This window comes from Mytilus galloprovincialis, chromosome 5 (assembly GCF_965363235.1).
Source record: "Mytilus galloprovincialis chromosome 5, xbMytGall1.hap1.1, whole genome shotgun sequence".
NCBI lineage: Eukaryota > Metazoa > Mollusca > Bivalvia > Mytilida > Mytilidae > Mytilus > Mytilus galloprovincialis.
This window is the reverse complement of record NC_134842.1, coordinates 27,875,597-27,899,277: the sequence shown is the minus strand read 5'-3', so window position 1 is coordinate 27,899,277 and position 23,681 is coordinate 27,875,597. Positions and strand designations below refer to the sequence as shown.

The following is a 23,681-nucleotide window of genomic DNA, read 5'->3' as shown; positions in this document are numbered from 1 at the left end:
ATTTTTGGATTCAGCATATCAAAGAACCCCAAGATTTCAATTTTTGTTAAAATCAGACTAAGTTTAATTTTGGACCCTTTGGACTTTAGTGTAGACCAATTTGAAAACAGGACCAAAAATGAAGAATCTACATACACAGTTAGATTTGGTATATCAAAGAACCCCATTTATTCAATTTTTGATGAAATCAAACAAAGTTTAATTTTGGACCCCGATTTGGACCAACTTGAAAACTGGGCCAATAATCAAGAATCTAAGTACATTTTTAGATTCAGCATATCAAAGAACCTAACTGATTAATTTTTTGTCAAAATCAAACTAAGTTTAATTTTGGACCCTTTGGACCTTAATGTAGACCAATTTGAAAAAGGGACCAAAAGTTAAGAATCTACATACACAGTTAGATTCGGCATATCAAAGAACCCCAATTATTCAATTTTGATGAAATCAAACAAAGTTTAATTTTGGACCCTTTGGGCCCCTTATTCTGTTGGGACCAAAACTCCCAAAATCAATACCAACCTTCCTTTCATGGTCATAAACCTTGTGTTTAAATATCATAGATTTCTATTTACTTATACTAACGTTATGGTGCGAAAACCAAGAAAAATGCTTATTTGGGTCCCTTTTTGGCCCCTAATTCCTAAACTGTTGGGACCTAAACTCCCAAAATCAATACCAACCTTCCTTTTGTAGTCATTAACATTGTGTTTAAATTTCATTGATTTCTATTTACTTAAACTAAAGTTATTGTGCGAAAACCAAGAATAATGCTTATTTGGGCCCTTTTTTGGCCCTAATTCCTAAACTGTTGAAACCAAAACTCCCAAAATCAATCCCAACCGTTCTTTTGTGGTCATAAACATTGTGTCAAAATTTCATAGATTTCTATTACCGTAACTTAAACTAAAGTTATAGTGCGAAAACCAAGAAAATGCTTATTTGGGCCCTTTTTGGCCCCTAATTCCTAAAATGTTGTGACCAAAACTCCCAAAATCAATACCAACCTTCCTTTTGTGGTCATAAACCTTGTGTTAAAATTTCATAGATTTCCATTCACTTTTACTAAAGTTAGAGTGCGAAAACTAAAAGTATTCGGACGACGACGACGATGACGACGCCAACGTGATAGCAATATACGACGAAAAATTTTTCAAATTTTGCGGTCGTATAAAAATCTATCAAATATGCCAAAAAACTTCAATTTTCACATGTTGTATTCATTTCTATTCCTGGGGTTCCAATTTTTGTGAATTTCATGGGTATATGTGAACCACAAATTGAAATGTTAAACAGAGAACAATATTTCAATAGGCTCTTGCAGAACTATGAAACCATATATCTGTGAAATTGCAATTTTTCCTCATCCACAAAACTTGGTACACACGAAATTAATGTCCACACATGTAAAATTAATCTAATAAACAAATATCAGAAATTGTTATTTACTAAGAAGATTTTATTTATCAACTAGATTTGATTTGTATGTGGTAAAGATTTAAGTCATTGTTAGGTAAACTAGCTGGAGATTTGCTCATCAGGTCTTGTCCTTCTCCTGCCTTTGGGAAAGCTATCACATCTCTAATTGATGGTGTTCTACATAACACTGCTAACAATCTGTCTAACCCTGCAAAAAGTGAAAGATTAAGAGTAGGCGTTTAGTTTAAAATCAATGTGTGTGTGCTATTATTAATTTAATGTAATTTGGCCTTTTAATTGTTCGTTATTCGAGCAATACTGATGGGTCTTTGATCATCATAACTTAATAGAAATCAAGCATCGTCTGCGCTGTGAAGCAGCAAATCTTACTTCAACGGTCATATATGTAAATTATTACTGGTACACTTAGTCATTTTTTTGTACATTTTAAATCAACACCGTTGTTGGAATCTATATAAACACAGAATGGAAGGGATATACATGTGACTTGGTTAAAATGTCTTTTACTGTAATCAATACTTTTCAAACAGGATCATGTTGGTTTATTTTAAAAAGAAATAGTTATCTAGTTAGATTTTTGTGGATAGTTGACTATTTGCCAATCATACTATAAATACTGTATCACTTTATCCTTATATTGTAAATGTCAATAATTCTTTTAGATAACTGAAATAAAATTTTCACACATAGTCCTAAATTTGTTTCTTCAGATTTAATTCATTTGATTTAGTTTCAGTTGAACTATTTGAGTTTGGAAACTTTAACTGATAATACAAGTTTTGAAAAAAAGTTCCCCCATACTTACAGCTCTCAAAATTCTGAGATAAAAAGATTTTTATTTGAAACTGAAGTCTTCATATTGGAGAGAACAGTAGAATGTTAAACAAAACATTTCTTTAAGGTATATTATCTTTCAGGGATGGGGTAATTGAAAATGTGTAATGCATTACAATTCTCCATGTAATTGAATGTAATGTGTAATTGAGCATTAATTAATTACATGTAATGGTAATTTAATTAATAACATTGAAAAAGCATTGTCATGCTCAATTACTTTTGAATTTCATTTCAATTACATGTACTTCTATGGTGTAAAGCCATTAGGATTTGTGTTTAATAACATAAATTGTAAATTTATATTTATTTTTCAAATATTGATATCATACTTTTTTTTAATATATGAAGTTTTTATATTATTTATTTGACCCTTTGATTTTTTTTAAAGTCTTATAATTTGAAAAAATGTGAGGATAATATATTAGGGTTGTTCAGGTTTTTAAGAAAGAGACCTTTTAACTAAATAGATTGAAAAGTAATTAATCACCTTTAAACACAAACAAAAAAAGTGTCACTGTGAAAAATCTCTCTAAGACAGTTCATTTAAAATTTAAAATCACTGCACACAATCATTTTGTCATATTAGTATACACAAAAGGATTACAGAAATAAAAATTTACAGCTATAAAAACAAACAGCAATTAATCAGATTAAAATGTTCAGGGGCAATGTCACTATTACATGTATTTTATCTAATTAGCAAAATATTGCTAATATGTAGACATAATATACATTGTTTGTACTAAATATTATTTTCAATATTGTGATAGGCACATTTTTAAATTTATTTATAATTTCTTTATTTATATTATGTTTACTTTAAATGACTTCATTTCTGAGATGTCAAAATACCCCTTGATGTATAGGCAAGTTAATAGGAACCAATTCCCTCTCCTATCAATATGATGATCTTCTGATCATGGAACTTCTATGTTCTGATCAAGCAATATCTTCCACATTAGATCTTGTCGAAAGACTATTTAGAATTGCTGTCAAAGTGTTCAGACCAGAGAGAGTTCAGACTAAATGACATAACATTAAAATAACTATTGATTATCAAATGCAACACTTAAACTATGATTACATGAATATTTTACACATGCATTATATTTACATGCATTATATTTACATGTGTAATATTGTTAAAAAATATCATGATGAAATGTAATGTGTAATTTAATTAATTACTTTAGTAAAGTAATTGTAATTTAATTAATTACATTTCCAAAACTGTGTACTGTGTAATTAGTGTAATTGATCATTTTTGCTTTGTAATTTGTAATTTAATCAATTATTTTCCAATGTAATTGACCCCAAGTTTATTATCTTTAGGTAAAATCAATCACAATATTGAAAATGAAAACAGAGGAATTTATCAAACACCTCTATACTTCTTGATACATTAATTCAAATTAAAAAAAAATTAAAAATAAATCATAATCTTTAAAGGATCTATGTATCAAAGTGAACTGGTATTTATTTTCATTTTAGGCTTTTCTTATTTGCTTTTTCATGTAAACATGGTATTTGTATCAAAAGTATGTTTTATACTTTCTGCAAGTAATTTTCCCTGTGTGATTCATCACTCACCTAAAGCAATGCCACCATGAGGAGGGCAACCATAGCTTAGTGCTTCCAGCAGATGTTCTAAATCATCAGTATTTTCCTGCAGCAAAAGAAGGGGAAATACATTACATTAAAAAACACTTTGTAACATCTTATTTTTCATCAGAATTCAACAATTTGAAGGTTTCAGATTACATGTATAGAGACACTATTTTTTGGGGCAAAACCTAACCCATATCAATTTCTTATTTGCATAGAATTACCTGGTTGATTATGTTGCTAAAACCTGTGTTAGCTGATACCCTCTTATGCATAAAATTGAGCCTAACAACTTAATGTTGAATATTGCAATTTAAAATAAAGTTCTAGGTCAACTGAACCCTGACAATAGCACGTTTTCCTAAAATATGATTATTATCTTCCTAAACATAATGTTTTGAACAAATAATTATGCTGGCTGCTGCCTCTGTTTCCAGATTATACCTATGTTTCACATCATGTGACATTTACTGCAAGTGAGTAAAAAAACATCACACGATAAGGTACTTATGAGACCACATGACCTGTAACTTATATTTTGTTGTTTCCTTAAAATTAAAACTGTATCTGGTATCTCTTAAAACTGTAAATATCATTTGACTTCAAATATGATATGAGGTAAGTAAAACAAGAGTCTGTCAAAATTAAACAGCCAAAATCAAAGGTTTTTACTGTATATACATGTTTTATTAAAATCAATAAGGGGCCTTTAATACTGATATAATTGTGTAGGATTGTCGATTTTTCTGGGCATGCCTTAAGGTCAATGGTACTCTCTGGAGGCTCCTCCTTTCTTCACAATTTAAGCTGGCTGACATGACAAACTGTAAATTCAGAATTTGTGTGAGAGGTTTTTATTAATGCGAATAATGCAGCTCTGATATCAGATACCTATATATTTTTGTATGCAGATATTCCTAAAATTGCATTAATTAATTAAACTTGACATTTATTTTGTCATCAGATACAATAAGAAGGAGATACGTCATTGAGAAAGTGAAGAAGGGTATCTGCATGAAAAAAAGCAAAATAGAATTGCAATTTCACCAAAAACAAACAATTAAAAAATTCTTGCACATTGATCTTTTTACCAATTTCACGAAACACTAAATTATGAACCTATTTCACGACTTCACGTGGAATAAAAATGGCAAACATGTGCACAAATATAACCCTTTACAACCCTCATTATTAAGGACATGGTTGATTAATCACATAAACATTTGGGTGTATACTTTTGAAAATATTACCACAAATGCATTAGATTCTGAAATTCTTAATTTTGTTTTTCTATTATTTATGCCAAAATTCAGTTTCTATTACATGATATTCAAGCATAACTTGAAATCCTCTGTCAGAACATATCTCTGTTAGTGCTGTCACCATGACATTCAATTGTAGCATACCTTGAGAACCTCTGTCAGAACATATCTCTGTAAGTGCTCTTGATGTATACGTATAGATCCACCTCCTATTTCAAATCCATTTAACACCAAATCATAATGCTGACTTCGCACCTACAATTCATCAGAAATATTCAATATTAAATTAGCCTTATGTTATATTTAGATGTTGATTATGGCGGGAAAGATTTCTTAGTTTGATGTGTGCCAATACAGACAAAATCTCATGGCTTAAACTTGTCAAGAATCAAAACTTGACTTGTGTCACTCACCTGCATCTTGAATAAAGGGCTGCGCTTTAGCGCATGATACGCCCGTTGCTCTTTTAACTTGTCTTTTATGCTTTAAATGAATTTATATGATCAACTAGAAATATATATACAAATCAAAAGGGATGTTACATTAATATATTCACCAAAGTTTCATAAAATCCCCCTTTTTTAAGTATAAAAAATCATTACTTAAGAAAACGTAAAATCTAAAATTTATAAAAATGGAAAGGGAGCTTATGTCAATAGATATAAACAATTTATCAAAGTTGCATAAAATTTTGAGAAAGTGTTAGTTATTGTTCCAAAATTGGAAAATCCCCCCTTTTTTAAGCATAAAAATTCATAACACAGAAATGTAAAATCTGAAATTTATAAAAATTGAAAGGGAGCTTACATCAATAAATATAAACAATTCACCAAAGTTTCATGGACATTGGTGAAAGCCTTTTTGAGTTATTGTCCAAAGTGTTGAAAATCCCTCTTTTTTTATGAATAAAGCCCCATAAATCCAAAACTTAAATCTGAAATTTATAAAAATTGAAAGGGAGCTTACATTAATAGATATAAACAATTCACCAAAGTTTCATGGACATTGGTAAAAGCCTTTTTGAGTTATTGTCCGAAGTGTTGAAAATCCCCCTTTTTTTATGAATAAAGCCCCACAAATCCAAAACTTAAAATCTGAAATTTATAAAAATTGAAAGGGAGCTTACATCAATAGATATAAACAATTCACCAAAGTTTCATGGACATTGGTGAAAGCCTTTTTGAGTTATTGTCCGAAGTGTTGAAAATCCCCCTTTTTTTTATGAATAAAGCCCCATAAATCCAAAACTTAAAATCTGAAATTTATAAAAATTGAAAGGGAGCTTACATCAATAGATATAAACAATTCACCAAAGTTTCATGGACATTGGTGAAAGCCTTTTTGAGTTATTGTCTGAAGTGTTGAAAATCCCCCTTTTTTTATGAATAAAGCCCCATAAATCCAAAACTTAAAATCTGAAATTTATAAAAATTGAAAGGGAGCTTACATCAATAGATATAAACAATTCACCAAAGTTTCATGGACATTGGTGAAAGCCTTTTTGAGTTATTGTCCGAAGTGTTGAAAATCCCCCCTTTTTTATGAATAAAGCCCCATAAATCCAAAACTTAAAATCTGAAATTAAAAAAAAACGAAAGAGAGCTTACCTCAATAGATATAAACAATTCACTTAACTTTCATTGAAATTGGTGAAAGTGTTTTTGAGTTATTGTCCGAAGTGTGGACTAAGGACGGACGGACGGACGGACAACAGTATACCATAATATGTCCCGTCTAAAAGATGACGGGCGTATAAAAATTGCCACTTACTAGTGAACATCATCATTAAAGGGGAATAACTCTTTTAAGAGCTAATTGACAATTTCAGTCATGTTGACAAAAGTAGTTAAATTTTGTTAAAGTTTCTACTTATCTATTACAGCTTTTAAGATATTTTTTAACAAGAATGTGTCCATAGTACATGGATGCCCCATGCACACTATCATTTTCAATGTTCAGTGGACAGTGAAATTGGTTTAAAACTCCTATTTGGCATTAAAATTAGAAAGATCATATCCGAGGAACATGTGTACTCAGTTTCAAATTGATTGGAATTCAACTTCATCAAAAACTACCTTGACCAAAAACTTTAACCTGAACCAGGACAGACTGACAAACGAATGGACGGACAGACAAACGGACCAACAGACCAGAAAACATAATGCCCCTCTATTATCGTAGGTGGGGTATAAAAATGTAAAAATTGGGAAAAATCCTCATTAAAAAGGAATTACTTCAATAAGGAATCAAATTAAAAGTTTTGGTCATGCTGACTTACTTGCAGATGTTGTCTTGCTTTTCATTTTTGCTATTTAAATTTCAATCTATGAACTATCATATTTTTAGCCGACCATGCAAGAGCTGTATTGCTAGTCAAGGTCATTAAAAACTTCCATATATATAGTACTTTTCAACATTATATGCAAATATGCAAAAATAATGAGGGAAAAATCGTAATTAAAGGGCAATAACTTTAATAAGGTGTCGACAGACGATCTTGATTATGCTGAAGTATTTTAAGATCTTGTCTTGCTGATAATTTTTACTGTTAAGTGTTCTTGTCCCTATATAATGCTTTTGAAGACAACAGGCAATAATGAATAACAGGTGATCCACAGCTTTATACGACCGAAGAGGTCGAACCCTGAACAGTTGGGGCAAGTATGGTCATGACATTCAAGTTTGATACAGCTCTGAATTTGTTTTTTGATAAAATTTTGGACATAATATGAGTTTCTGATACAAAACACTGTCAAGATCTAACAAATCTATTGCATAATGTTGTGCAATTAAGGATTTCTTTTTCAAAATTTGAAGAAAAAAAATATTGAAAAATACTACCTCCCCATTTTTTATGCAATTAGTCCAAAACCTGACATTTCTTTATACATAATTTACAAGTAGTGTAAGGGAGGTAAATCAGAACATACACAACATTGTATGTTAAATGTTTTTGAGTTAACTGCTTTTAAATTGTCTTAATTGTCCATTGACCAGGAAAACCTAGTTTTTCCCCTTTTTTTGGCCCTTTTGCCCCTAATTCCAAAGCATTTTGAGCAATAACCCCCCAAAGTCAATACTAACCATTCCTTCATAGATTTGAAACTGTTGGTATAATTTCTGAGAGATTCATACACTTAAACACAAGTTATTGTTTGAAAACTACAAAAATGCTTATTCTGGGCCACCTTTTTGGCCCCTAATTCCTAAACTAGGGACAATAACCCCAAAAATCAATTCCACTCTTCATTTAGTGGTATTGAACCTTCTGGTAAAAATTCATAGAGATTCATTCACTAAAACAAAAGTTAGTGTCTGGTCGTATAAAAACATTGGTTAAATTTGTTGTTTAAGAGCTATATCTTTTAAATTATCATTGATGATTGTGGCCAGGTTTGGTTTAATCTGGTCCCAAAGTATCAGAGGAGACGATCATTGTAAAAGTTAACCAAGGCAGACGCCAAGTGATGGTAAAAGCTCACATGACCTTTCCATGAGCTTAAACTCCCCCCATACATTTCTTTGTAGCACAGTTAAAAGGAGGCATTTGAGAAAAACTGACACATTACAAACAAATACTTTGTCAAACATTTAAAACTTGATATCTTGTAATTTTGTATAACTACTAATGAATAGGTGTGCCTTATGATGGACTGTAAGTGCTAGTTGGTGTTACTAGTTAGGTAGCTACTGACAGGTCATAAAGATTTGCATTATTGCGCTTTAATAGGATTGGGCTATTATAATTTGACTGCAGAAAAACATACCATTTCTGGATGTGTTTTTACAAGTTCAACATCATCTGGATGTGGTGCTGTGAAAGGATGATGGGCAGATTCTAATCCTTCTATAAATAGAAAACACAAGTAAAAAAAAAAAAAAAAATTTTCTAACAGGTATGCATATATATATAAAAATATACATTCTACCACTGCATCGACTGTCATACAATATTTCTCCATTTGAAAAAGTCAAATTTTCATTTTTTAGATATATGTCAAGCTTTTTTCTAAGTAGTTCAAATGTTGAGAAATATTGTATTGCATGTGAACTTCAATAAGATCTGTTCTTTACATTTGACGTCATCAGGATTGGTTGTCTTTTCGTGAATTCACAATTCAGAGGAAAGCAAGAAAATTTTATGTCATTTTTCAATTATGACCAACTGAGATCAATGAACCATGCTTTGATGATAAACAAATGAATCAATCGGTCAGGAATGTTATAAATCAGGGGTGAATAAGAGAAATATCTTTATAATTTAATAATGCATTCCTTTTTTTAATACTAAATTATTCATAATATTTTGAAACATGTCCTAACAGATTTTCATGAAGATTTTAATAAATCTGTGGTATTACAAGATCAGTGATACTTCATTATTAATATTGAATATCAGTGGAATCTGTCTAATATATAAAAACAAGAGGCTGTCACAACGACAGCAAACCGGATTTATTAATATTTATTTGAGTCCTGGCAATATCACAAGAACTATTACTGATGAATGGTGAAAGTGAAAATCGTCAATATCAAATTTGACCTCCATTTTGTCATCAGTATCAACATATTAAAATTTGAAAAGCTTAGATTGAATGGTTCATGAGTAAATGCAACAACCTGAATGGAAACGCCATTTTACGATCTTTCAAGAACCATAACTCCTGAACGGTAAAAGTCAAAATTGTCATTATTGAACTTGACCTCTATTTTGTCATCAGTAACAACATATTAAAATTTCAAAAGCTTTGGTTGAATGGTTCATGAGAAAATGCACGGACACGACGGGAAAAACCATTTTTCAATCTTTCAAGAACCATAACTCCTGAACGGTAAAAGTCAAAATCGTCATTATTGAACTTGACCTCCATTTTGTCATCAGTAACAGCATATTAAAATTTCGGAAGCTTTGGTAGAACAGTTCATGCATAAATGCACGGACATGACTGGAAACTCCATTTTTCAATCTTTCAAGAACCATAACTCCTGAACAGTAAAAGTCAAATTCGTCATTATTGAACTTGACCTCCATTCTTTCATTAGTAACAACATATTAAAATTTGGGAAGCTTTGGTAGAACAGTTCATGCGTAAATGCACGGACAACTCCATTTTTCAATCTTTCAAGAACCATAACTCCTGAACGGTAAAAGCCAAAGCCATTATTGAACTTGACCTTCGTATAGTTGTAAGGAATAACATATTAAAATTTTAAAAGCTTTGGTTGAACGGTTCATGAGTTAATGCACGGACAACATTTGATTGCCGCCTGACCGACCGCCCGCCCGGCCGCCCGCCGTACATCCCCAAATCAATAACCGACATTTTTGTCACAAAAATCCGGTTAACAATATACTAATTATTGTTTGGTTAATCATTATCATGCTAAATGTACAGTGGCATACATTACTAGCACTTTAGGTCAATTTACATTTAACTTCATTTAAATTATTTGTGTACCATGATTGAAATCTGTTGTATTTGTTAATAATTAAGTTAATGCCTTTTAAAAATTCAATGATTTTTATAATTATGGTTATTTATGCAAATTCCAGGACACTTAAATTTTAATGTTAAATTTTCATGATTACTTATTTTAACTTATTGACTAAATGTGGAGACAGATTGCTTTAACTGTACCTCATAACAAGTCACAATTTTAAAGGAAGATGTACACAACAAAGAACTAGAGGCTCTCAAGAGCCTGTGTCGCTCACCTGTTAATGTGTTTACTGATGTCGGCCATCTTCGTTGGTAGGCGGGGTCATTAGACACTTTTTTTTTAAATAGATACCCTAGTATTATGATTGTGGCCAAGTTTGGTTAAATTTGGCCAAGTCGTTTTAGAAAAGATTTTTATACAAGTTACAAAAATGACGAAAAGTTGTTCAATATTGACTATAAAGGGCAATAACTCCTTAAGGGGTCCTCTAACAATTTTGATCATGCTGACTTATTTGTAGATCTTACTTTGCTGAACATTATTGCTGTTTACAGTTTATCTCTATCTATAATAGTATTCAAGATAAAAATTCGTAAGGGTTCCACGGAACCCGGTGTCTCGCCTACTTTTTCTGTTAATCGCAGACTCAACAAAAATGAGGAAAAACATCAATAAAAATTTCCCTCACGATACTGTCTTTTGATTGAAAGAAGCTTCCAAGTTTGGTAAAAAAAATCCAGGATAATTTATGAATCTAATAAATGTTTTATAAACTTTAACTGCAGACTGTATGTAATGTTAACTGGAAGAAAAACTAAGTCCATTTATAAGTAAAATACGGAAAAAGTGATTTTTTTTTTTTACAAAATTTACTTCTGAATAATATCTTATGATCAGAAATAAGCTTTTGTCTAAGTTTGGTAGAAATCCAGGATAGTTTAAGAACATTATAAAAATTTTAAAAACTTAAACCACAGAGTGAATGTTTTGTTTCTGGCAAAAAAACTAAGTCCATTTATAAGTAAAATACGGAAAAGTGGAAATTTATTTTTACAAAATTTTCTTCTTGATACTATCTTATGATCATAAACAAGCTTCTGTCCAAGTTTGGTACAAATCCTTGATAGTTTATGAAAGTTATTAAAATTTTAAAAACTTTAACCACAGAGTGAATGTAATGTTTCCTCGCAGAAAAACTAAGTCCATTTATAAGTAAAATACGGAAAAGTGGAAATTTATTTTCACAACATTTTCTTCTTGTTACTATCTTATGATCATAAACAAGCTTCTGTCCTAGTTTGGTACATATCAAGGATAGTTTATGAAAGTTATTAAAATTTTAAAAACTTTAACCACAGAGTGAATGTAATGTTTCCTCGCAGAAAAACTAAGTCCATTTATAAGTAAAATACGGAAAAAATGGAATTTTATTTTTACAAAATTTACTTCTGGATACTTTCTTATGATCATAAACAAGCTTCTGTCCAAGTTTGGTAGAAATTCAGTATAGTTTAAGAAAGTTATTAAAATTTCAAAAACTTTAACCACAGAGTGAATATTTGTGGACGCCGCCGACGACGACGACGCCGACGACGACGGAATGTAGGATCGCTTAGTCTCGCTTTTTCGACTAAAGTCGAAGGCTCGACAATAACCAAAAACTGCAAAATTTCCTTAAAATCACCAATTTTAGGGCAGCAACCCAACAACAGGTTGTCCGATTCAACTCAAAATTTTTGAGGGGATATATCTTATTCTGATGGACATTTAAATCTTGAAAGATTTGCCCTAAATGTCTTAGTTTCAAAGATATAAAGCAAAAACTGCATTTTACCACTATGTTCTAATTTTAGCCATGTCGGCCATTTTGTTTGGCAGGCTGGGTCATCGGACACATTTTTTAAACAATAAACCACAATGATAATTGTGGCCAAGTTTGGTTAAATTTGGCAAAGTAGTTTTGGAGAAGAAGATTTTTAGAAAAGTTACAAAAAAAGACGAAAAGTTGTTAAAAATTGACTATAAAGGGCAATAACTCCTTAAGGGGTCAACTGACAATTTTGGTCATGTTGACTTATTTGTAGGTCTTACTTTGCTGAACATTATTGCTGTTTACAGTTTATCTCTATCTATAATAGTATTCAAGATAATAACCAAAAACTGCAAAATTTCCTTAAAATAACCATTTCACAGGCAGCAACCCAACAACAGGTTGTCCTATTTGTCTGAAAATTTCAAGGCAGATAGATCTTGACCTGATCAACCATTTTACCCTTGTCAGATTTGCTCTAAATGCTTTGGTTTTTGAGTTATTAGCCAAAAACTGCATTTTACCCCTATGTTCTATTTTTAGCCATGGCGGCCATCTTGGTTGGTTTGACGGGTCACGCCACACATTTTTTAAACTAGATACCCCAAGGATGATTCTGGCCAAGTTTGGTAGAATTTGGCCCAGTAGTTTCAGAGGAGAAGATTTTTGTAAAAGTTTACGGACGACGGACGACGGACGACGGACGACGGACGCCAAGTGATGAGAAAAGCTCACTTGACCTTTCAGGTCAGGTGAGCTAAAAATCAATGTAAATTCAGAAATATGTGCAGTGCTTTTATCATTGGGTCAATTGAAATTAGAGATTTTGCAAAATTAAACACTAATTTTTTTTAATTTAAGAGCATTATTCATTTGCAGCATTTTTATAAGGTGTTATATCAAATCACACATGTTTATCCATTGTCAATCAATTACAATTATAAATGCTGGAAAATAATGTAATTCTAAATAACAGTATTCTTACTCTGAGCCAATCATTCTGTTTTTTCTCTTAAAATTAAATGTACATGTATATGCAAGAAATGAAGTCAATAACAATTTTAAAATTAAATCCCCCCAAATGGCTTTCTTTGAATTCTAGGTAATTCATTTGTTGCAATACAATACTGTTTGTGAGTACATTGGAATGTCACCACTTGGGAGTTATTGTCATTTTTAAACAAATTCAAAGTTTTTTTTCATTGATAGCAAATTATAGTGTCGCTTACATAAATAAATGTCACCTGATGAGGTTTTAAAAAAAAAAAAAATCCACTCTAATTAAGACTACACAATAACACATTACCTCCTTCTTCTTTTGGCAGAAATAATGGGAAATCTGTAACCCACAGAAAATCAAATCTATCTTCATCTATTATTTGTACCCCTGAAATGGAATAAAATATATTCATCATTAAAACAACTGAAACATTTTTTGATTTGAGTGTCACTGATGAGTCTTTTGTAGACAAAACGGGCGTCTGGTGTATATATAAAATTTCTAGCCTGGTATCTATGATGAGTTTATTATATACTGCTAATTTTTTAAGAATTAGAAATATGAAGCTGAGTCTTCTGCTATTTTTATTACAGTCATATAAATCTTTACTCTCAAATTTAAAATTCATATACATGCACTGATAACTATTTTTTTAGAAACTTATCACCTGTATTTTCAAAGCTCTTTTTCAAAAGAATGTACTTTTCTATGGTATAAGCTTAAATGAGTACTAAAGACAGACACCAGTTAAACTACCAGTCTAATAATCATTAAGAAGTTTGCTACATTTATTGGCAGCTTTCATCTAAAACAAAGCTAAGAATCCCTAAATAAGTTAATCAACAATGTCCAAATAGCCATTTTCTAGTATTCAATTAATCAAATCTCTATATTTACAAACAACTACAGCAAGGACAAAATGTTAATGTACTGTGGATTCATTTGTATTTGTGGGATTCAAATGTTCTTAGATTTCCTGGGTGAAGAAACCATAGATTTAAATTTTAAATTAACTATAATTTTTTCGATAGTTCAGTATGGAGATCTTCGTTTAAACAAGAAAACAAATATAAATGAAAATATTTTTTTCCAGAATCAATGAAAACTCTTATACACAAAAAATAAATGAATCAACAGTATTATTTTCCACAACTCACCTTTTGATTTTAAAGCATTGGCTACAGTTGTTCTTATTTTTCCAAGTGCTGTATGCTAAAATATAAAGTTTGACACTTTAAGCTAAAACCAAAGCCAGTGTACATGGTGTACAAATTGGCACTAGATTATGAAAGGTCCAGGACCATTGGAATTTCAGGAGAAAAGCACTCAATAAAAATAACAATGACATATATAAAGCATCAGTTGAAAGAGTGGAAAGTCCTTGACTTTTAAATCTTAGATGAAAATGAAAAATTGCACTCCCAGAAAAGACAAATCCCATTCCTCAGACTCAAATAATTTGAACCCTGAAAAAAAATGGCTCAATTATTCCTGTCTTTTATGTAAATAACTACTACATGTCTTTGTCTCTTTGCTTATATTAATCAAATTTAAAATTTGGTTTAAAGGAGGCTAATTACTTCTCAAATTAAGGGAATTGCAAAACTACAGCTTAAGGATGTACTTAGGTGAGGTTAGGTGAAAATTAATAAATTAAGAAGTTAAAATTGATACTATAAGCTGGTAGAGCATCAATTAAGGAATAAAATAAGCTAAAAATATTGATAGGTCATGAACCTCCTTTTCGAGATATTTGAGATTTAAAATATGGCGGGAAAAGGCTGACTCGGACTTTTACCTTATATTTGCATTGGTATTATTACGTCTCAAAACAAAAGAATGAAAATTAAGAATCTTCTAAAATTTTGGTAAATGACCTTTCTTGAGCTATTTAGTCTTATATGAACAAATAAATGGGTGTTATGGGGCAAAATATTTTACATTGTATTGTATGGAAAAAAACAAAGGAGTCCGAATATTTGACACAAATTACAAAACCTCACCCAAGTACATCCTTAATGTACATTAGTGGAGTTAATTAAAATCATGTACAATAGAGAATGGAAATGTGGAATATGTTAAAGAAACAACAACCCGACCAAAGAGCAGATAACAATCGAAAGCCACCAATGGGTCTTCAACACAGAGAGAAAATCCCGCAACCGGAAATGGTCCTCAGCTGGCCCCTAAATAAAATTGTGTACTAGTTCAGTGAAAATGGACGTCACACTTAACTACAAAAATATAAATGAACTAAAATTAAACAAGAGTGCACACGCTGAAATGTCTCGCCTTCTATACTAATCATTGACATTATGTTGATAGTCCTAAGTATAAAGCTAAGCTTTAATACAACTGTCACATAAACTTAACATTAACCAAGATAGCTAAACAAAAACCAATGAACCTTGAAAATGAGGTCAAGGTCAGATGAACCATGCCAGGCAGACATGTACAGCTAACAATGCTTCTATACAACATATATAGTTGACCTATTACTAATAGTTTAAGAAAAATAGACCAAAACACAAAAACTTAACACTGTGCAATGAACCGTGAAAATGAGGTCACAGTCAAATAAAACCTGTACCACTGACATAAAGATCATAAAATTTTTCCATACACCAAATATAGATGACCTATGGCATACAGTATTAGATAAAAAGACCAAAACTCAAAAACTTAACTTCGACCACTGAACCATGAAAATGAGGTCAAGGTCACATGACATCTGCCCGCTAGATAGGTACACCTTACAATCATTCCATACAACAAATATAGTAGACCTATTCATATAGCATGTATAGTATGAGAAAAACAGACCAAAACACAAAAATTTAACTATAACCACTGAACCATGAAAATGAGGTCAAGGTCAGATGACACCTGCCAGTTGGACATGTACACCTTACAGTCCTTCCATACACTGAATATACTAGCCCTATTGCTTGTAGTATCTGAGATATGGACTTGACCACCAAAACTTAACCTTGTTCACTGATCCATGAAATGAGGTCGAGGTCAAGTTAAAACTGTCTGACAGACATGAGGACCTTTCAAAGTACGCACATATCAAATATAGTTATCCTATTACTTATAATAAGAGAGAATTCAACATTACAAAAAATCTGAACTTTTTTTTTCAAGTGGTCACTGAACCATGAAAATGAGGTCAAGCACATTGGACATGTGACTGACGGAAACTTCGTAACATGAGGCATCTATATACAAAGTATGAAGCATCCAGGTCTTCCACCTTCTAAAATATAAAGCTTTTAAGAAGTTAGCTAACACCGCCGCCTCGCCGGATCACTATCCCTATGTTGAGCTTTCTGCAACAAAAGTTGCAGGCTCGACAAAAACATACAAGACTATCAAAAGGGCAAAGGCTCCTGACTTGGGACAGGCGCAAAAATGCGGCGGGGTTAAACAGTTTACTTACAGGATAGTGCCCTGTGCCATGTGCTAAAACAACTATATCATTGTCTTCTATATTCAGCTTAGATGTAACTTTATCTTTGGTTTCATCTTTCAAGTATTTTTGGAAAGGACATTTCCATGAGTTCCTATCATTTACTTTTATACCAGTCACTTCCTGAAATGATAAAATAAAATTTGTTAATGATTTAAGAAATATTGATTTGCTATGTAAATATAAATAAACTACTGTGAGATCCTTTATTTTCGTGGAAACCTATGTTTGTGGATTCAGGAAAATTGTATTCCATGGATATTTCATTGATTTGAGGAAGTCTCAATACAAGTATGTAGAGAATTTGTACGTAGTAGAACAATTTGGTTCTTTGTAAACTCTTACCCACAAATTCAACAAAAATTGGTACCCCACTATTAATAATGATTAATTCACAGTATGCATTGTCTTGAAATTTAATGTAAACTTATTTAAGCTCTAGGCTTAGAAACATGTAGAATGCCAAGCTTTGCCAAGTATCTCTATTCAAAACTCAGTAAAGATTCCATAAAACAAAATTAGTAAAGAAACAAAAGAGATAACTTTAACCTAAAAATTAACACTATCTACTAATCTTCCCCTGTCTCCAATGCATTCAGATAAAAAAGTAAAATTGACTCTTGCAGTTAAAAAAAGTTAAACAATTCTAAGCATAAACATATTTTTAAGAACACCTTTAAATGAAAATAAGTTTAAGGATACAGCATCACAACTACTCTTTATAAACACAATTTACCTTCAACGGCTTATACAGAATATAAATGTTGCTTGTTGCTCTAGTATGAATGTCACTTTCATCAATTAAATGCATTTTCATATGAATGAAATCTGGCCCCCTACTCCCTCCCCCCTAAAAAAACAAGCATCACTTCATAAGCTTAAACAAGTATGCTACCTTTTTTCTATGTGTATGTAAGTAAAATATTTATAACAGTAGCATCATTATGATGTTACTGTATAACTAGAGGCTCTTAAGAGCCTGTGTCCCTCACCTTGGTCTATGTGCATATTAAACAAAGGACAGAGATGGATTCATGACAAAATTGTGTTTTGGTGATGGTGATGTGTTTGTAGATCTTACTTTACTGAACATTCTTGCTTCTTACAATTATCTCAATTTATAATGAACTTGGCCCATTAGTTACAGAGGAAAATATTTTGTTAAAATTTACAAAAATTCACAAAATTTACAAAATTATTAAAAATTGACTATAAAGGGCAATAACTCCTTTAGGGATCAACTGACCATTTTAGTCATATTAACTTATTTGTAGACCTATTTTGCTGAACATTATTGCTGTTTGCAGTTTATCTCTGTCTATAATAATATTCAAGATAATAGTCAAAAAACCAGTATAATTTCCTTAAAATTGCTAACTCAGGGCAGCAACCCAACATCCCGTTGTCAGATTCATCTGAAAATTTCAGGACAGATAGATCTTGACTTGCAAAAACAATTTAACCCCATGTCTGAAATGCTCTTAATGCTCTGGTTTCAGCTATAAGCCAAAATCTACATTTTACCCCTATGTTCTAGTTTTAGCCATTGCGGCCATCTTGGTTGGTTGGCAGGGTCACCGCACACATTTTTTAAACTAAATACCTCAATGATGATTATGGCCAAGTATGGTTAAATTTGGACCAGTAGTTTTAGAGGAGAAGATTTTTGTAAAAGATTAGAAAAAATTAAGAAAAATTGGTAAAAAATGACTATAAAGTGCAATAACTCCTTAAGGGGTCAACTGACCATTTTAGTCATCTATACTGTTAAACGAGAAGACCTCATTTTGTGTGTCGCTTCTCTTCCTTCCACAATAAATCAATCATCATGCCTCTGTGTTCTATATGTAACATACATATTCGCATTTGTCATCCATTCTTATGATTATTCAGATTGAGTTATTTTGGGAGAAAAACGACAAAAAAGGAGTTCGGATATGATTCCGTCATCAAACTAAATTTTAGTCATGGATAAGACCTCCGGTTTGAAACATGCACAAATACAACCAATCGTATGATAGATTACAAAAATGAAAAATAAATAAGCCAATTAGAGCGTTATCCATATCATGGTGTTTAGATCGCAAGAACCACAACTATTATACCTCCTTATAGAGGACAATTATTATTCGTGTTTATCTACATGTAAAGTACAATTATACTACTTTAATATATAGAGACTCTCTGTAGTCTGTCTACTGTTTTCTTTGAAATGTTTACTATTTAAGGGGTCATACCAGTTGCATATATATTAAAATAATTTAAACTAGAGGCTCTAAAGAGCCTGTGTCGCTCACCTTGGTATATATGAATATTAAACAAAAGAAGCAGATAGATTCATGAAAAAATTGTGTTTTGGTGATGGTGATGTGTTTGTACATCTTACTTTACTGAACATTCATGCTGCTTACAATTATCTCTATCTATAATGAACTTGGCCCAGTAGTTTCAGTGGAAAATGTTAGTAAAAATTTACAAATTTTATGAAAATTGTTAAAAATTGACTATAAAGGACAATAACTCCTTAGGGGGTCAATTGACCATTTCAGTCATGTTGACTTATTTGTAAATCTTACTTTTCTGAACATTAGATGTTGACCTGATGAACAATTTTACCCCATGTCAGATTTGCTCTAAATGCTTTGGTTTTTGAGTAATTATTATAAGCCAAAAACCGCATTTTACCCCTATGTTCTATTTTTAGCCATGGCAGCCATCTTGGTAGGTTGACCGGATCACCGGACACATTTTTTAAACTAGATACCCCAATGATGATTGTGGCCAAGTTTGGTAAAATTTGGCCAGGTAGTTTCAGAGGAGAAGATTTTTGTAAAAGTTAACAACGACGGATGACGCCGGACGCCGGACGCAAAGTGATGGGAAAAGCTCACTTGGCCCTTCGGGCCAGGTGAGCTAAAAAGGACACAAGTACAACCAATTGTGTGATAGATAACAAAAATGAAAAATGAAATAAGCCATTCAGAGCGTTCTCTATATCATGATGTTTAGATCGCAAGAATCACACCTATTATACCTCTTTAGAGAGGACAATTATTTTTCGCGTTTCATATCATGGTGTTTATATCGTAAGAACCACAATTATTATACCTCCTTATAGAGGACAATTATTTTTCGCGTTTATCTATCTGTAAACTACGATTGTAATACTTATATAGATATAGACTCTTTGTATTCTATCAGGGACTTTCTATGTTAGTATAGAAAGTCGACCTCGACCAAAAATTTAACCTGAAGCGGGAGAGACGGACGGGTGGACGACCGAACGAACGAATGCACAGACTAGAAACATAATGCCCATAAAGGGGGCTTCCAAATTTATTGTTTAAAGGGAAAAAGGTGATTTGGCAAAAATGAAAGTAAGGTAGAGATTAGAGGGAGGCAGGACCTATTTCAAGGCATTGGGATTTGGTGTTTTTAAGCTCGGTATTTGGGAATTGATCCTTACGGGACCAGGAATATATTTTTCGATTTCAGGATTTCGGGATATCAATTTCTTTCAATTCTGCATCTTGGGATTTCATTGTTTTAAGCCTGGGATTTCGGGATCAGGACCCCTCCGAACACCCATCAAAATAGCCTTAGTCGGTCTTAGTCATTTATACAAGATTCATATCCTACCATTGGCATGTTAATAAGGCTCTCAAAAGAAAAAGCACCGATGGATTGTTCTAGAAGCATATTTTATGAGACTAATAATGGTCTATATATAAGCAGTTACATTTATTTCATGTTTGAAACGGTGCTAATGTTTAATTTGATTTGACTTTTACCAAAAGAAGCATTGTAGCAAAGGAGAAGAATAATTGTGGTTTGAGGCCAGAAACACGAAAATAATTGAATTTAATAGAAAGGAAACAAAAAGCAGACTTTGGGGAGAGGGCTTTTGATACCTTTTGTGAAATTCTCCATACATAATATCTTTTACAAAAAATCATCCTACAACAGTTCACAAGCTGTATATGCCCGCGATTTCGCGTGTGTTCTAGTATAAACTTATTTGTAGATCTTACTTTGCTGAACATTATTGCTGTTTGCAGTTTATCTCTATCTATAATAATATCTTCATGATAATAGCCAAAAAAAAGTATAAATTTCCTTAAAATTGCCAATTCAGGGGCAGCAACCCAACAACCAGTTGTCAGATTCGTCTGAAAATTTCAGGGCAGATAGATCTATACCTGATAAACAGTTTTACCCCATGTCAGATTTGCTCTAAATGCTTTGGTTTCAGAGTTATAACCCAAAATCTACATTTTACCCCTATGTTTTATTTTTAGCCATGGCGGCCATCTTGGTTGGTTGGCTGGATCACGCCACATATTTTTTAAACTAGATACCCAATGATGATAGTGGCTAAGTTTGGTTTAATTGGGCCCAGAAGTTTCAGAGGAGAAGATTTTTGTAAAAGCTAATGACGGACGACGATGACGGACGACGGATGACCGACCCAAAGTGATGAGAAAAGCTCACTTGGCCCTCGGGCCAGGTGAGCTTAAAATGACTTTTTTGAAAACTTAAAATTCAAAAACCAGATATATTTCTACACTTCATATGGCAAACACTATACAATATACTAGGACAAAAATGCCACATATGTGTAACTAGATCATGTACCTTGGAACACATGTGTTACAGTTGTATCACAATGACATGTGCAACATGCATTATTTCTGTAACGCATGCAAAATGCACATTGCAAACATGGTAGACATGTGAACAGCATGTGTTTCAAAATACAGATGCACCACGCATGTGTTTGAATATGCATAAAACCGAACATGAAACACATGATAACATGCATGAATAATATGTTTCACACACAGGAAACATCTGAAACGCATGTGTAAGGCATGTGAGCATGTGTTGCACTTTTGCCTGGGATATATTAAAACCTCCTGATATTAATATTTTCCAACATTCATAAACCTTTATCACATGTATCAAATGAACCATTCCCATTATATCTAACCCTTAAAAAAAGACAATACGGTGTTCTTGCTGTGATTAATCTAAAATCTCATAAATCACCTATTTCAATACATATATGATAATTTATGTACTTACACATTGGTTTTGTATTGTTGGACTAGTGATGATATCATTTAATTTTCTATTTGAAAAGTACTTCTGAAAATAAAATATTCACATACAAAAACTGTCACATCTTCCTTCATTTTTTAATTCTTCATATCCTCTTTTTGCTCTCTCTAAAACTAATTCTATGTAAATAAAACACTTGTGGTAAAATAAAATGTCAACTGACTTTTTGTATCTTTCAAGATATATTTTAGTGACAGCAGACATCTTTGATGATAGATTCTGCTATAGAAAGTAGTTCTACAGTACAATAGGTATACTTGGAACTACATTTCACATTTTACATTGGAGAAAACATTCACCTGGAAGATTTTGAGTGCTTTTTCTTGTATGTTTCATTTATTTATTAAAATAACTACAACTGTATTTTGGAGTGTATGAGTATTTTTTATCTTTAATTTAATCCTCTATAGTATAAGAAAGTTTATAAAGTTATAAACTTAAGATATAAGGAAATTCGATTAATCATCTTTAAAACAAAAAGAAGGAAAACATAACAATCACAAATTTTGATGTTAACCCCTTATGGCATTGATGATGATTATTTAAAGTTAAAACCTAAAACAAATATTTGTAAATGCCTACTGTTCCTTTTGGTATTCTAATTCCAATTATCTCCCCTTCATCCTTCTTCAATGTGTTTTCAAAAGAGTGTATACCACTAGATGAAAAACTTTCTGATAAATTTACAAGCTGAAAAACAATACAAATAATGAACAATGATTAAGGTACATTGAAAGTTTAAAAAGTAAACAAGAATGTGTCCACAGTGCATGGATGCCTTAATGGCACTACAGAAGAATGAGTGGATGGACGGACAAACTAACAAAGGAACAAACAAACAAAAAAACACCACACAAACCAAAAAAACATAATGCCCATGAATGGGGCATAAAAAATTGGGACAAATGACACATAACAATTTAACAACAGAATAGATAAAGCCCACTGGACAGTCTGCAATGATTAACATAAACTTTAAGTCACATTAAAAACTTAAGTAAGCACAATTTATTTTGATATAAATGTATACTGTATATTTTCACTCTTTTTTAATGTATTTGCTTTTTTAAGTTTTATTATTTTTCACTGTCTAGTATTTTCCCTAGACAAGTTTCACATATGATGCCTCATGCATTAATGTTTACCTTTTATATTAGCTATTGCTGTCTTCGTTTATTACGTACACCTACCATTCTTAAAATAACATGAAAACCATGATGTAGTTTTCTCATTTGAATTATTTTTCATTTGTCATTTAGTTTTTTTAATAGCTGACTAATGCGGTAAAAGTTTTGCTCATTGTTGAATGCAGTAGGGTGACCTATATTTGTTAGTTACTGTGTCATTTGATCTCTTGAGAAGAGTTGTCCCATTGGCAATCACACCACAATTTATTTTTCATATTTGAGTCAAACTCAATTTCCTTCAAAAAATATATATGGAAAATACTGCAGTCAATACCTAACAACATTAAATAACATACTATCTGCAAAAATGCATCACTACAGAAGAATTCATTTCACTGGTAGTCTTCTTGTTAAATTTTCTCAAATATATATCTCATTTTTGGGTAAAAACTAATCAAAATCATCTCTCCATGGTTTTTGCTGTTTTGGTTAAATGTTTTGTTTTTATACTCTCTTTGATTTAGAATTAGCATAAATAATTAAATAATATTCATGATACATAGAT

The 23,681-nt window shown here is 31.7% G+C and overlaps 1 protein-coding gene across 3 annotated transcripts in view; it reads right to left on the bottom strand.

Moving 5' to 3' along the window:
- Positions 1-1,429: 1,429 nt before the first annotated feature.
- Positions 1,430-23,681, bottom strand: part of LOC143075531 (aspartate--tRNA ligase, mitochondrial-like) — a 250,634-nt gene continuing 228,382 nt past the window's right edge. For 2 of the 3 annotated variants that reach the window (XM_076250972.1, XM_076250970.1), the window contains exons 10-18: positions 22,572-22,679; positions 21,954-22,016; positions 16,839-16,991; positions 14,554-14,608; positions 13,703-13,783; positions 8,912-8,991; positions 5,289-5,399; positions 3,868-3,943; positions 1,430-1,627 (exon numbers count right to left, since the gene is read on the bottom strand). In XM_076250972.1, the coding sequence (XP_076107087.1) occupies positions 1,467-1,627; positions 3,868-3,943; positions 5,289-5,399; positions 8,912-8,991; positions 13,703-13,783; positions 14,554-14,608; positions 16,839-16,991; positions 21,954-22,016; positions 22,572-22,679 (888 nt within the window). In that variant the 3' untranslated portion in view covers positions 1,430-1,466. The remainder of the gene's footprint in view (positions 1,628-3,867; positions 3,944-5,288; positions 5,400-8,911; positions 8,992-13,702; positions 13,784-14,553; positions 14,609-16,838; positions 16,992-21,953; positions 22,017-22,571; positions 22,680-23,681) is intronic. The other variant, XM_076250971.1, reaches the window with a different exon arrangement.